The sequence below is a fragment of the Labrus mixtus genome, chromosome 11 (genome assembly GCF_963584025.1).
Source record: "Labrus mixtus chromosome 11, fLabMix1.1, whole genome shotgun sequence".
Taxonomy (NCBI): Eukaryota; Metazoa; Chordata; class Actinopteri; order Labriformes; family Labridae; genus Labrus; species Labrus mixtus.
In genome coordinates, this window is record NC_083622.1 from 8,002,634 (window position 1) to 8,018,150 (window position 15,517).

Below are 15,517 nucleotides of genomic sequence, written 5' to 3' on the forward strand. Positions count from 1 at the left end.
AAAATGGTGCGCCTGGCAGTTAGGCAACCCCAATAGGAAACAAAAGAATCAAGCTGATTTAGTCGCTCTTACGTTGCATGCTGTTCGGACAGGCTGTTAGAAATGTTAAGGACATATCAATTTGTTGCCAGACTAAACCTCAATATCAACTCCATATGGTTGTTTTGCTGTGGAGCGTAAATTGACGCTCTTGCTCAGTGGGTTGATAAAAGCAAAACCAGCTCAGGTGCCTGTTACTTTGTTCTTCAGTGGATATAAAGGACACTAACTGACAGTCCAAGCCACAGATCTGATGAGCTAAAATATGAATCATTTTCAAAGAGAGGTAATTTCTATTCATTTGAATTAAACGACACAGGCTAGCTAGATAACCGTAGCTTCATATTTACTCCTCAGAAACAGGATTGGTATTCCATATTTTCATGGCCTAAAGCAGGAACTGAAAAACAACCTTTTAAATGAAATGCACTGCTACAAATATTTCAGATCAACAGATACAGAACTCCTAAAGTCATCAATAAACACACATCTTTCATGTGCTACAGGACCCCAAATCTGCAGCTTTTATGACATGAAACTTTGGCAAAAAAGACGCGGCGGTCCAACAAAGAGAAGAATTACAGTTTCTGCATCGATCAAACAATTGTTAAAAACACTCTCTAAAGCTAAATCTGCCCAGACTTAATTAAGCCTCACTTGTGAATCGCTTTGCCCGCGATTGTTGAAGGAAAAAGGAGTCCGACGATAAAACAGACCTTCTTGCCGTCCAGGTGCAGAGGCGTCTGATGGCGGCGAGGGTCCCTTACGGCAAGAACGGCTTCCTTGGTTCTCCGTCGAGTGGAAAGATGTTCGGTGAAGTCCTTTTGTTGCAGGACGGAATAAGACCCTTATCTTTCCGATAATCTGTTATAGTCTGACACTCTCCGAGAAACTAAGATGCGTTCACTGGACAATCCAAGCTCGGAATTTAGAACACTGCCGGCCGCGGATTACCTGCGTGCCAAAACTTAGAACAAAGGAAGATAGTTGCAGAAAACAGGAGGTGAGCTTGTGTCTCCGAACACTTGAAGTCAGCGCGTGGAAAGAGAAAGAGCAATGGAAGTCTTGGAGTTTTGTAGCCTGGCCTGCTCCATGGGGGGTCTACCTCAGGTCCCCTCCAATGAGGAGAGAGAGGTTCCGGTCCCCCCTTACTTCACGCGTAGGTGTGAAGTACTGCAGGGGATTCTGGGATTAAGAGTCCTTTTAGGCCTCTTTGTGATCTCAGTGAATAACTCAAATGAGGCTTCTCACAGAGGTGCAGGTCCAAGTCCATTGTTTGATTGTCCTAAGCCTGCGTGGCCCAACAGGGTTGAAAAATCTGCAACCAATGTTGTTTACACTGTTTTACTGCTAATTTTTTTATTGGCAACCTTCATGGGTTAAAGAGATGAAATCGAGTGTTATCGGTTTGTCGGGAAACACACACACATAATCCATGTGATGCAACCATTGCTGTTTACACAGTTTTACTGAATTTTTTGAGTCATCTTCATTGATTTTATGAAGGATAAGGGTTTTCCCAATAAGGCGCATAGCTGACGTGATGCGCGGGATGTAACTGTTTGCGGGATGTAACTGTTTGTCATAATGCTTAAAACCCTCCTCAGCTCCAGGTCTCAACCTGTCGTTAGGCTGACATTTCCAGCATGGCGGCGGCCTCTGATGAGCCTCCGGAGCCCCCTGCAGGAAGTGATGGGTGATGTTATTCAGGTTAGGAACGTATGAATAACGAATGTAATTCATATATTCAACAACACAAACTACAAGATAGTACAACACTTGTATTAACAGTATAAACACTATAACAACGACTAAGAAGCGGTATCAATCGCAATGGACTGTGGGATGGGTAGTTCCTCGACTCGGGAAGAGTCACAGCACACCTAGCAGAAGAAGAAAGTGCCTCATTAGCTCAAACTTCAAGTGTTAGCTTCAGAGTAGAGAATAAATCACATTGTACCTTTGTCTTTTTCTCAGTTTGTTAATGCCGTTTTTACGCCTGAGGGTACTGCGCCCCACAGTTTGTGCTTGCCGTCTGAGCGCGCTGCGAGGAAGTTCAATATTTTAAACTTTGGCGCAGCGCTCCGTGACGTCACCTCCAAGCGTTGTCCCACTTTCCTGAGCTCTAGTTTACAGACCTACCAGGACATCAGACAGAGAACTCTAGTTTGTGAAGACATGTCCAACAGTTTGGGTGTACCCGGTGTGTTTAAAACAGCAGCAGAAATGTGTGGCGTGTTCGTGAAGCGGTCGTTATAGAGCTGCAGCACCTGAATGAGCCTAAACGCTCCCACATCCTGTCGCGCCCTGAGGCTTTCATGAAGCCACACCCTCTTCTTCTTTTCTGTTCCTCTTCTCCTTCTCAGCAGAAGAAAGGTCGGAGCTTTCTACTGAATAGTGGACACATACATTGTGCTGGGGCACAATGCTATTGAGCTATTGTTCCAACTATCGTTTCAGTCACCAAGCGACTTGCGTAGCTGATTTGCGCACTCCCCCTCCCCCCACTGCCCCTCTGCTCTGCACACCGCATACTATCTGAAAGGCTCTTAAGTGTAACGGCTAATGTTTGTGTGTTAAGCCAAAGTCCTGGTTTACTGTTATTTACTCTGCATCTGACTTACAGATTCTGCTTTAGGAACAGGAGAGACAGAACCTATTAGTAAAAGCCTGACTGTTAGAGCGAAGGCAGAGACTGTCACAACAGTTGGGTTAATGCAGTTGTGTATTTATGTTTAATTAGGAATCACATGACTGCCATCGTTTGCGTGTCCTTAGATGATCTCTTGAGTCCAGATGACCGGAAGAGGAGTGTGATTTGTCTTGAGTGTGATTAGACTCCATGATGTGATGTGATTGGCTTTTAGGGTATTTATATTACGGATACGTGTAAGACTAGTCTGCACACACACACACATCTCTGCCTAGGGAAAGAGTTGCTGTCAGGAAGGGGGGGGGGATTGGGACGCGAGTGCGGACCCAGGGGTGTCTCAAAGTTATCCCAGAAGGATAACCAAAAAATCGCGATAGCGATAGATTGGAAAGCGGGGGGAGAAACAACAAAACTGTTTAGAGCCACAACAGGCTTCCTAACATAAATAATGCACCGAAAAGGATTAACTAAACCACTGCTGCCAAGCAGCTGACTCAAAACCAAAATTGTCCAGGAGACCCAGAAAACACGAAACAAAAAGCAAAGGCTGCCAGGAAGACCTTTGATAACACAAAAGACTGGAGTAGACACGAAACTATCCAGCACCCCAATTTAAACACTGGGAGACCGGCAACAGAAATCTTATGCAGAAAGTTCTTAGTTGGTGTTTATACGTAGATACACACAACCACTCGAGAAACCACAGGGAGAACCTCTCACAGGGAGAACCTCTGAAGGTGAGATAATGAGTCAGCACAAAGCACTGGAGACATGAAAACTCCCCACACCTGGGCTTAATCAAAGCCAATCAGTGCCACACACACCTGATTGCAATGAGTTGATTCTCTCACCACTCTCACTGAGCAGAAATAGTGAGTGCCCTCACATTTGCATTGTTGGACTCCAGGGAAGTACCAGAAATCAGGGTAAATATTTCATTTTGCATTTCTCATCTCTTTTAAGTATTCATTACTGCAACTAGTACGATGCATATAAATACTGAAAATGTACTTTAAGAGTTACTGACTTAACATATTCTTAATTATATTTTAAAACCTGAGCTTGAAACTGTAATTTCTTAGGTATGACAAAGGCACGAATAAAATACTTTCTGAAAATGTTTTGTATTTCCCTGTTGGTAGACTGGAAGAAGGAAGAGTATGTGGGACAAAATAGTAAGAATTGGGCATTTAAAATGTGTTTACAGCAAAGTGTCGGCACAAACCTGGAGTGAGGCAGGCACAACGTTTAAAAAGGGTCAGTGACCCAGTGCCTGGTGCAACAGATACCCTGGCCAAGATCCGAGTACGCTGTACCCCAAAGTCCGGTCATTTGATCAGTGACAACACAAACTTACCATATTGGGGTACTGTGCCCGAGTCCCCTGGAAGAGGTGGTCTCGGGCATGATTCATGTGTACTCGATCACAGTCCGTGGTAGATTTGAATAAAACTGTAATCAAACAAGGAAGTGGACCACTGTGACGTCATTCAAAATATCTTGTGTTGCTCCAAAAACCACTGTATCGGAGTAGCACAGACCTGTTTCATCCTCTGAGCTGCACAATAGATGTGGAAGTAATAAGAAGGTCATTGTTGGGGTCCCAGAAATAACAAAAACATCCACAGCTAGCAGGATGGACTCAGTACATGATTGGTTGCCATGGTTGCTTCTTCTTCTTTCAGCTTTTTGGTGGATTTGCAAACCAACTGTGTGCATACTGCCACCTGCTGTATCAGACTGTGTGAATAAGCAAGTGTTTAACGTAGACGAGCGGGGGAAGGGGGCAATCGAGCCTAATGTGAAAACGCCCTTAATTTGGATGCAGAGCCCTGAAGCAACAGGACATCCTTTTTTTTTCTGAAGTGCCAACTCATTACAAATGTTTTCTCAAGACACTTGACTGAAAATTATTCTCTTTTCTGTCTCATCCAGAACAATGAAGTACGTTTTGTTATTTCTTTTGCTGACCCTCTTGGGAACGTGCTCAGCCAGAAATCATGGTAAGTATACTGTAATGTGATAATAATGGTATTCTCTTTATTGTTGGTAAACTGAATGAGTTCTCTCTCTTCTAGTTCTCATACTAATCCATAGTACCACTTAGTATTGTAGTAGACGGTCTCGAACCGAAAGTACACTTCAAGTGAGAAATAAACAACGAGAAGCTGCCCATCAAACTTATTTAAGACAAGTGGAAAATAAACAAATACTATAATCACCAATGTTAATGTTCATTGTTGGGGGAAACTTCCTTTTAGTGAGTAGGAATCTGACATCATGAAGCTATTTCCATGAATACTGCTTATGTACGTACTGTAAGAACTTTAGCTCAAGTAAAATAATCATCTGTTACATAATGGCATATATTTCATATCAGCATTTTTTGCACTACTCACAACTACACTAGTATCTTATTTAGCTTTGTATATATTGGTTTGTTTGCTTAAATGTTTATATTTAATGTTGTTCTTTTGCACATTGAGAGCACAGTTACCGAAGACACATTCCTTGTGTGTGTTTAAGCATACGGTCAATAAAGCTGATTCTGATTCTATTTAATATACATCTATAAATCATTTCCTCAACAGAAAATGTGGCCTTGCGTGGCAAAGCAACTCAGTCGCATCGCTATCCGCATAACTTTGGGGATGCCTCCAGTGCAATCGATGGAAACCGTGAATCAAACTTCGACGCTGGTTCATGCACTCACACTATAGAAATGGACAACCCCTGGTGGAGAGTGGACCTGCTGGACAGCTACATCGTCACCTCCGTCGTCATCACCAACAGAGGAGACTGCTGTGCACAGAGGCTCAATGGGGCTAAGGTTCACATAGGCAACAACTTAAAAGACAATGGTGCTGCAAACCCACTGTGAGTGATATTAAAGCTACTGAAAACCTCGTACTGCAATAGCCTAGAGGTAGCATCTGCACAGTCAGGGCCGATCACATAGAGACGCGTCACTAGAAAAGCCTCGCCACCAAAACCCTAGTTTTATCCTCTTTGCATTGGTTACCTGTTTCTTTCAGTATCCATTTTAAAATGTTACTTGTAGGCCTTTCATGGCCATGCATGCAGGCACCAGACTACATCAATGAACTCCTCGCTCTTTAGCAAAGGGTGATCGACCATTTGCTCTAGTGGCTCCTCAGCTTTGGAACAATCAATGTTGTCTGTGGAAGCACTTGGTGCATCTGTCTTGAAAAGTGCTATATAAGTGAAGTTAATATTATTTTACATTAAATGATGTTTTAACAGACGTGTTATCTGACCTTCACACATCCCAGGTAGATAATGATCTTTTTTTTTGTTGGGCTTTTTGTGCCTTTTAATGGAGAGACAGGACAGTGGATAGAGCTGGAAATCAGGGAGAGAGAGTAGGGAATGACATGTAGTAAAGGAGCCACAGGCCGGATTCGAACCTAGGCCGCCCGCATGGAGGACCATAGCCTCCATACAAGGGGCGCGCGCACCACCAGCGCCCCAATAATGATCATTTTAACGTGTTTGTGTCTGTTTCAGGGCTGGAACAATATCTCACATTCCTGCAGGCATCTCTCACACACTGACTCCAAGCACTCGTATCAGTGGACGTTATGTGACAATCGTTCTACCCGGTGCTAACAGGTATCTTACGGTCTGTGAAGTGGAGGTTTACGGGTACCATGCCCCGACAGGTGAGGATTTAAGCCATACAGTTCTATTTTAAATAAGTTACAGTCATTCTGTTCAAGCATGTATCTAAACATTTAAGTTCATACCTCGATCTGGTTGGATACTTGATTGTGATTGGCTGCTCAACAAACACCCAGCATTACCAGTATGTTGGAATGGATACACATCAGTTATGACTTTATATGATGTTAGAAACAGGCACATGTGGTCTCCATCCCTCCCACACAGAAATCTTTCAGAATTGAGGACATTTCAGAATGGAAATGTTGTGGAAATTGTGTCTGACGTATGACAAGTTGCTTTGCAGATTTTTTTTTTTTTTAAATGGGAAGTACAAGTGGTTTGCATCAGTAGACCTGAGAGTGCAGGGGTGGAGTATGCCGGTGGAGGGGCTCAGATAAGTAAGGGGGAGATCAGGGAGGGGGGGGGGGCAGGTTGTGGAGGGCTATGTTAGTGGTGATGAGTGAGTATTTGAAAAAAACGTTGTGACCTCATAGTGATTAAAACACAGAAGAACAAACATATTTATAAGTGCTTGCATTTTATTTTACAGGAGAGAACCTGGCGCTCAAAGGAAAAGCCTCACAGTCATCATTGTATACAGAAGGCAACGCATACTTTGCTATTGATGGGAATAACGACAACAATCGGGTCCACGGGTCCTGCTCTCACACAGACATCAACTTCGCCCCCTGGTGGCGACTTGATTTGCTTAAAACCCATAAAGTGGATTCTGTTAAGATAACCAACCGCAAAGATCTTAATTACTATCAACGACTGAATGGAGCCGAGCTGCGCATTGGAGACTCACTTGAAAACAATGGCAACAACAACCCAAGGTATAGTGTTCACCCTGTTCACTTAAAGGTCACATGCTATTCTCCTCTTCAACCAGTTTAAGTCTCATAGCTCCCCAAAACATATGTGAAGTTTCTTGTTTCAAATCCACTCTGATCCTGTATTTGATCATGCCTATAAACCCCTCTTTCAGCCCTGCTCAGAATAGGCTGTTTGTGTGTCTGTAGCTTTGAATGTCTGACCATGCCCCCTCTCTGGAAGGGCTTGGGTGGCTCGGGCTTTCTGGCTCTATTGTTTACTGTGAGAAGGCAGTTAGAGAGCAGAACAAACCTAGCTGTGGGAGTGTCACCCATCATGGGGAGGGGTTACTGCCCTTTTGTGATGTCATGAAGGGGAAATCTCCCAACGGCCTGTTTCAGCACACACTTTTTCTTCTGCTCCAGGGGCCTGTATGTACAGTACTACTGAAATACTGATTGTTTGTTGTCTCTGATTAATAATCTTCTGTTGTTTGTAAATATATGCATGGTCTGGGTGGACTGTGGAAACGAATTGCCCTCTGGGATAAATAAAGTTATCTAAATTAAATAAATATTTAGGAAAAGTTCTGCAGTAACACATGTTTCACAGTTATAACGGAGAACATTTTTTATTTATTTTTATTTTTTTTAAATGGTACTTATGTGACGTCTTGATTCGTCTTTCTTTTGTCAGATGCGTCGTGCTGGATAACATCCCCGCCGGAGCGACTGTTGAATTTCAATGTAATGGGATGGATGGCCGCTACGTGAACGTATTCATCCCTGGAAGGAAGGAGTACCTGACCCTGTGCGAGGTGGAGGTTTATGGCTCCGTCCTGGATTAGCATAAAGATTCACTTTATCCAAAACGAGCTAAATTTAACCAACTGAACTCGCATGAATCAAACTAATAGATAAGGCTTCATTTTGATTGTTTGCATTGGAAAATAATAAAATTTGTGTAAAAGGATAATTGCATCTTGTTTTACTGCCATGTATTTGTAGGGAAAGCTGCCGTCAGCGCTGCTATCAATCAATAGTGACCCTCGCTGACGTCTCTCCATTACTGCGTGTCCACCGGATCCTGTTTCTGCATTTCAGCCTGTGTGTGTGTAGCATGTTCAATAACAGAGTGTAAAATAGATTAATAAGGTACATCATCAACTTCTTCTGAATCAATTGTAAAGCGCCAATTCATAACAAATTTGATCTCGAGACACTTTACAAACAGAGCAGGTAAAACTCATTGTTATATTTTGTACAAAGACCCAACATTAATCCATCATGAGCACTAAGCAACATCTAGCAAAGTGGCAAGAAAAAAACTTCCTTTGAGGCAGAAACCTCGAGCAAAACCAGGCTCATGATGAAAAGACGTCTGTTTAGAGTGAGTTTGGGTTGGAAAGTGGGATAGGGACAAACAGAGCAACAACAATGAATGAGAAATGACTACTCAAAAACGTTTAACAAAGAGCAACAAAAAGAAGAAATAATCTAAGAAAAGGAGGATAAGAGGTTTTGATAGTGGTTGAAGAGGAGCGTTTTTAGGGACTTCTTGAAGGTGGAGAGGGGGGGGTCTCTGATGGTTTTTGGGAGTGAGTTCCAGTGTGTGGGAGTGGCAATGGAGAAGGCCTTGTCACCCCCAGGACTGATGGTTAGTTCTGCATGGGAAGTACAAGTGGTTTGCATCAGTAGACCTGAGAGTGCAGAGGTGGAGTATGCCGGTGGAGGGACTCAGATAGGTAAGGGGGGACATCAGAAACGTGGGGGAGAGGGGGCAGGTTGTGGAGGGCTATGCTAGTGGTGATGAGGACTTTGAAGTGGATACGCTGGGTTTCGGGGAGCCAGTGGAAGTCATGAAGAACGGTGGTGATGTAGTCACAGGTGCAGGAGTGTGTGAGAATGCGAGCAGCAGAATTCTGGATATATTGTAGTTTTGTATTTAGAGCTACAGTGTAAGTAATAATGGTAAAAGTACGTGTTGTATATTAGCAGTTACAGGTAAGGATGATAAGAGACTCATCAGTCTAATATTGATGTTATGATTGATGAATTTCTTCGACGTCGTTGAACGCAATTGGACATGAGCGCTGCAGACACCCCACCACATCCTGTTTAGTATCTGTTGTAAGCTGCTACATTTTTCTTATTATTGCTGGATTGTCATGCTCACATATCGGTGTGTTTTATTCACTGCTGTGCTAGCTTACCTTCAGTTAACTACTTTCACCCTCAGAAAGACTAGTGCAACTGCCATTGAATCAAAGTCCGACCACTGGCTTTCCGGTGTTTAAGTTATAGTTACTGACCTTATCTCAGAGAAGTTCTATCTGCTTCAAAGGTCAAGCCACAGAGCTCACTTTGTTATTTGTCCACCATTTTGTCTCCATTTGACCTCACCACATCGTGCTTTTTCTCTCTCTTTGCCTCCCCCATCTCTTCTCACTCACACACAAGGGTTAGGATTCATGCCTTCCACTTATTTAAATTTAGATATCTATTAAATATTCATTATATTGGTATTTAACTAATTAAATTCAAGACTGATTTGTGTTATTTGGTTATTATTCCCTGATTCCATGGTGGTGCCCCATTGTTATTCCTTCAGATTATTAATACTGCTAATTTATATTAATAATTAAATAATCATAATTATGAATATTAATTGAATAGCCTAATTTAACACATAAAACCCCAACATAACTTTTGTCTGTGTGCAACCTCTGCAAACCCCAACATAATTGGTGCCATGTGTGAGGCTCTTGGCTCTCAGCCAACACTGATATCTGGCAAGTAGCTTTGCAGATGTAAAATAATATGTATTGTTAGCAAAGATTGGAAGGGAACAGATTAAAGTAAAATGCAAGGCAAGGACAGACCACATATTTAAAAAAAACAGTGTTGTGACCTCATAGTGATGACACAGAAGAACAATAAGTGCTTGCATATTATTTTTCAGGAGAGAACCTGGCGCTCAAATGAAGCCTCACAGTCATCATTGTATCCAGATAGCATTTCATACTGTGCTATTGATGGGAATAATGACAATGATTGGCCCATGGGTCCTGCTCTCACACCAACAAAACCTTCGCCCCCTGGGGGCAACTGTATTTGCTTAAAACCCATAGAGTGGATTCTGTTAAGATAACCCACCGCAAAGATTATCAGTTTTTTACACGACTGTAGGGACCCGGGCTGCGCATTGGCGACTCCCTTGAAAACAATTTGATTTGGAACAAGAAAGGAGGAGTATATGTGACCTTTGAATATCAGTCACATGGCCAATGACAAACAACAATCATTCGGTTTAGGGAACGGGGTGAAAATTACTTCTGGATCAAGATGTGGATATTTAGAGTCACTGTTGCAGATGCCCCGAGCACCTTTTAACTGTGTTTGGTAACTAACGAGCTATCTGATTGGCGGTTAGCTGACCAAAGATTATATATAAATGTTAGTAAAAAAACTTAAATACATATATTGAGTACATCTCCATTGTATTGTTTCTTCTGAGATTGTTTCAATAAAAACATATACAAAAAAGAGAAGGGATTTTTTTGGGTGGTTGTAAACTTCATTTTTCAAAATACAGACAAAATAGAGAAATATTATAAAAGACATCTGAAACACACAAATGCCTGCATCATCTAGGATTCAAGACTAATGTGAAAATGTCTCAGGAGCTCCTTACAAACGGGCACTTGATTAACAGGATCATTTCTACACTATGAAACCTTCAATGAAATTGCGATCTCTGTTTATACAACTTTCATCTCACTGATCTGTTTTGTTCTTTTTAATAAACATCTGCATCAAAGTCGACGTACCTCAACAATTTAAAGCTGTTATTACTGATCTTACAATCTGATTCACCCAAACTGTTTTACACTTAGAGAAACCAAAGTGTCCGAGGTTGTTTCATAAACTAATTTTTTTATTTATTTATGTAATAACTGACACCATGTCCTAACAGCACGCGAGCGTTGGACACCCCATCGCATCGTGCATGATCACACGCTGGCTGTCTGCATCCTTTAAATATTTACTTCTCTGCTCTGTGAATTTCAGTTTCCCCCAATAAACATTTTAACATGTGGTAGTTTTCTTTTGAAGGTGGACAAACAGATGTGTGGTGCTTTTGTATTGACGAGTTGTCGATTAAAATCACAACATTCAGAGCCTCATCAATTAACGGCTCATGGTGAGCTAAATAAAGTTTTTCTCCGGTGCTGTTGACACAAGTCAAAGAACGACATTTCAATCATACTGTGGATATTATAATTGCAGCACCAGCTGCATTTGAACGACAAGCTAACAAGCTAATGAGCTCTGCTGAGTGACAAAAGCCAGTGTCAGCGCCTGTCAGAGCCCCCGCCTACCTTGTTACTTGTTTGTTCATGCGAATGACATGAATGAAAACAGAAACGGGACGTCAGGGTTAAAATGGTGCGCCTGGCAGTTAGGCAACCCCAATAGGAAACAAAAGAATCAAGCTGATTTAGTCGCTCTTACGTTGCATGCTGTTCAGACAGGCTGTTAGAAATGTTAAGGACATTTCAATTTGTTGCCAGACTAAACCTCAATATCAACTCCATATGGTTGTTTTGCTGTGGAGCGTAAATTGACGCTCTTGCTCAGTGGGTTGATAAAAGCAAAACAAGCTCAGTGGCCTGTTACTTTGTTCTTCAGTGGATATAAAGGACACTAACTGACAGTCCAAGCCACAGATCTGATGAGCTAAAATATGAATCATTTTCAAAGAGAGGTAATTTCTATTCATTTGAATTAAACGACACAGGCTAGCTAGATAACCGTAGCTTCATATTTACTCCTCAGACACAGGATTGGTATTCCATATTTTCATGGCCTAAAGCAGGAACTGAAAAACAACCTTTTAAATGAAATGCACTGCTACAAATATTTCAGATCAACAGATACAGAACTCCTAAAGTCATCAATAAACACACATCAAAATCAAGAAAAAATTTAAACCGCAAGCAGTGATGAAGGGCCCTCGCACCCCTGTGCATGTCGGGGTGTGTTGCAACCGCGGGAATGCAGCAGCAGCGGAACGTGGCTAAAAGTTGTACTATGGTATGCTGAGATAGGCAGCATAATGAACATCACAGAAAATTTTGAAGTAGAGCAGTTCAGGCTAGCACTGTCATGATAGCTATGAAATATGGAGCAAATTGAGCATTGTGTAGTACTTATTCCTTGCAGTAGGAGGCGCTATGGTTAAGGCAAGGCAAGTTTATTTATATAGCACATTTCAACAACAAGGCAATTCAAAGTGCTTCACACAAGACATCAAAAGCATCATGTCAGAGGAAAGAAAAGAAACATTAAAATAGAACATTAAAAAAATATATCACTGGAATTATTGAATCTGAACATAACTACACTTTTGTCAAATAGCTGATCTATCTATTTTTTATTTTTTAAATCTATTTTTTGTACATTCTTAATTTTTCTTTTCATATTTAAATTGTACTATGTTCACTTTTTGCTTGCAATCTTTGCTCTTTGCTACTGTAACACTGTAAATTTCCCCATTGTGGGATAAATAAAGGATTATCTTATCTTATCTTATGTTCAACTAAAAATAATTCAAATGAAATTAATTGAAATAAAGTTAAAATATAAAAAGAGTTAAAAGTTACAGTGCAGAGTTAAAATTCAAAATCTTATTAAAGCTGTTTAATGAAAGGCAGCTGTAAACAGGTGTGTCTTCAACCTCGATTTAAAAGAGCTGAGAGTTTCAGCAGACCTGCAGTTTTCTGGGAGTTTGATCCAGATATAAGGAGCATAGAAACTGAACGCTGCTTCTCCGTGTTTGGTTCTGACTCTGAGGACAAAGAGCAGACCTGTCCCAGACGACCTGAGCGGTCTGGATGGTTCGTAATTAATCAGGAGGTCACTAATGTATTTTGGCCCTAAACCTTTAAGCGCTTTATAAACCAGCAACAGGATTTTAAAATCTATTCTCTGACAGACTGGGAGCCAGTGTAAAGACCTCAGAACTGGACTGATGTGATCCATTTTCTTGGTTTTGGTGAGGACTCTAGCAGCAGCGTTCTGGATCAGCTGCAGTTGTCTGACTGATGTTTTAGGCAGACCTGTAAAGACACTGTTGCAGTAATCAAGACGACTGAAGATAAAAGCATGGACAAGTTTTTCCAGGTCCTGCTGGGACATAAGTCCTCTAATTCGTGATATGTTCTTCAGGTGATAGTAGGCTGCCTTTGTAATTGTCTTAATGTGGCTTTTAAAATTGAGGTCTGAGTCCATCACTATGCCCAGATTTCTTGCCTGGTCTGTGGTTTTAAGTCTGACTGACTGAAGCTGATTGCTGACTCTTAGTCACTCCTCCTTTGCTCCAAAAACAACAACCTCAGTTTTGTCTTTGTTTAGCTGAAGAACATTTTTGCACATCCACTCATGGATTTGCTCTATGCATTTGCCCAGTGCTTTTATGGGACCATGGTTGCCTGGCGACATTGTAATATATATTTGTGTGTCGTCTGCGTAGTTATGATAACTTATTTTATTGTTTTTTATAATCTGAGCTAGTGGGAGCATGTAGAGGTTAAACAGAAGAGGCCCCAGGATGGAACCTTGGGGAACTCCACAAGTCATTTTTGTTTGCTCAGATTTGAAGTTACCTATAGACACAAAGAAGTCCCTGTCCTTTAAGTAGGATTCAAACCAGTTTAGTACTGTGCCAGAAACTCCCACAAAGTTTTCCAGTCGGTCGAGTAATATATTGTGGTCAACTGTGTCGAACGCAGCACTGAGATCAAGTAAAACTAAGACTGAGGTTCTGCCACTGTCTGTGTTTAAACGGATGTCATTAAACTCTTTAACCAGAGCTGTCTCAGTGCTGTGATTTTGTCTAAAACCTGACTGGAAGACATCGAAACAGTCGCTCAATGTCAAGAAGTTATTTAACTGTTGAAAAACAGCTTTTTCGATTATTTTACTTAAAAAAAGGAAGATTTGATATAGGCCTGTAATTGTTCATTATTGACTTGTCTAGATTGTTCTTTTTTAATAGTGGCTTGATGACTACTGTTTTCAGGGCCTGTGGGAAGACATCTGAGAGAAGAGACAGGTTTACAATTTGTAACAGATTTGGAGCCATGACTTGGGAATTTTTTTTGAAAAAACCTGTTTGCAGAATATCAAGACAGCAGGAGGAGGAATTTAATTGTTGTATAATGTCCTCCAGGTTTTTAAGGTTGATTTGATTAAATTGTGTCATGGTGCTTAAGTTGGTTCTAAATGGACACAGCACATATCCTGATCCTGATGATGAGTTACTGACAGTTTGTCAAATTTTCTGGATTTGGTGGAAAATGTATTACAGGCCCTGGTAGAATGAAATTCAGATGCTATTGACACAGGAGGGTTTGTTAGCCTGTTGACAGTAGCAAACAGGGCACAAGCATTATTATTGTTTCTGGTGATGATGTCAGGGAAGAAAGATTGCCTTGCATTCCTCAGTTGTGAATTATAAGTGTGAAGTCTCTTTTTGTAGATGTCATAATGAATCTGGAGATTAGTTTTACGCCACCTGCGTTCAGCTTTTCGACAATCTCTTTTTCCGTTTCTTACCAGTGTTGAATTTCTCCATGGAGATTTTTTCTTACCAGACACAACCTTCACCTTAGTGGGAGCAATGGAATCAATAACATTTGTGATTTTAGAATTGAAGTTGACTTCTGACTGAGCCCCAGGACAGGGCAGCTGTGGAAGAGAAAACCTGGTTAAATATTTCACTGGTGTTTTCAGTGATACACCGTTTTGTGATCACTTTTGTTTAATACTTGTCATGTACACTGACATAGTACTCTCAAATAAAACACAGGAGTGATCAGAGAGGGCAACATCTGAAACAACAACCTTGGAGATGTCCAAGCCCTTGGAGATGATTAAGTCCAGAGTGTGCCGTCTGTTGTGTGTGGGCTCTGTCATGTGCTGAGTCAGCCCAAAGCTATCAAGAGTGTGAAACAGTTATTTAGTCCCTCTGTCCTGGGGGTTATCAACGTGGATGTTAAAATCACCAACAAGTCAACTACCTTGACTTGAGAGCGTTATTAACCCCTCTTCCCAACATGATAGCATGTCATGTTTGGTACCAATGGATGCAGTATTTCGTGCTTTGATACCTGTATATCCCCTCTAGCTTTAAAATTGAGCCCGCGACACCGTCCGGAAAATAGTAACATTTATGTCGACTGAGGGCACCCTAACATTAGACAACAAGTTAACCGTTAATGATAGCTAGCTAACGAAATGACTGCTGGCTAACTGGTAAACCGTT

The 15,517-nt window shown here is 41.4% G+C and overlaps 1 protein-coding gene and 1 long non-coding RNA gene across 2 annotated transcripts; both read left to right on the forward strand.

The window, feature by feature from the left end:
• Positions 1 to 4,614: 4,614 nt before the first annotated feature.
• LOC132983531 (fucolectin-1-like) lies at positions 4,615 to 8,060 on the forward strand. The gene is made up of 5 exons (XM_061049864.1): positions 4,615 to 4,695; positions 5,284 to 5,569; positions 6,221 to 6,375; positions 6,927 to 7,212; positions 7,886 to 8,060. The coding sequence occupies exons 1-5, from the start codon at positions 4,632 to 4,634 to the stop codon at positions 8,034 to 8,036; spliced, it is 942 nt and encodes a 313-aa protein (XP_060905847.1). The 5' UTR covers positions 4,615 to 4,631; the 3' UTR covers positions 8,037 to 8,060.
• Positions 8,061 to 12,787: 4,727 nt separating this feature from the next.
• LOC132983534 (uncharacterized) lies at positions 12,788 to 14,062 on the forward strand. Its single transcript, XR_009674848.1, has 2 exons — positions 12,788 to 13,107; positions 13,780 to 14,062. It is a non-coding gene; the product is annotated as an uncharacterized LOC132983534 (long non-coding RNA).
• The last annotated feature ends 1,455 nt before the right edge of the window (positions 14,063 to 15,517 follow it).

Excerpts from the sequence above, each read along its gene's own strand:
- LOC132983531 (XM_061049864.1), top strand. The coding sequence starts at position 4,632 with ATGAAGTACGTTTTGTTATTTCTTTTGCTGACCCTCTTGGGAACGTGC. Across the intron at positions 4,696-5,283 it reads GTGCTCAGCCAGAAATCATG|AAAATGTGGCCTTGCGTGGC; the intron begins GTAAGTATACTG and ends TTTCCTCAACAG. Across the intron at positions 6,376-6,926 it reads CGGGTACCATGCCCCGACAG|GAGAGAACCTGGCGCTCAAA; the intron begins GTGAGGATTTAA and ends TTTATTTTACAG.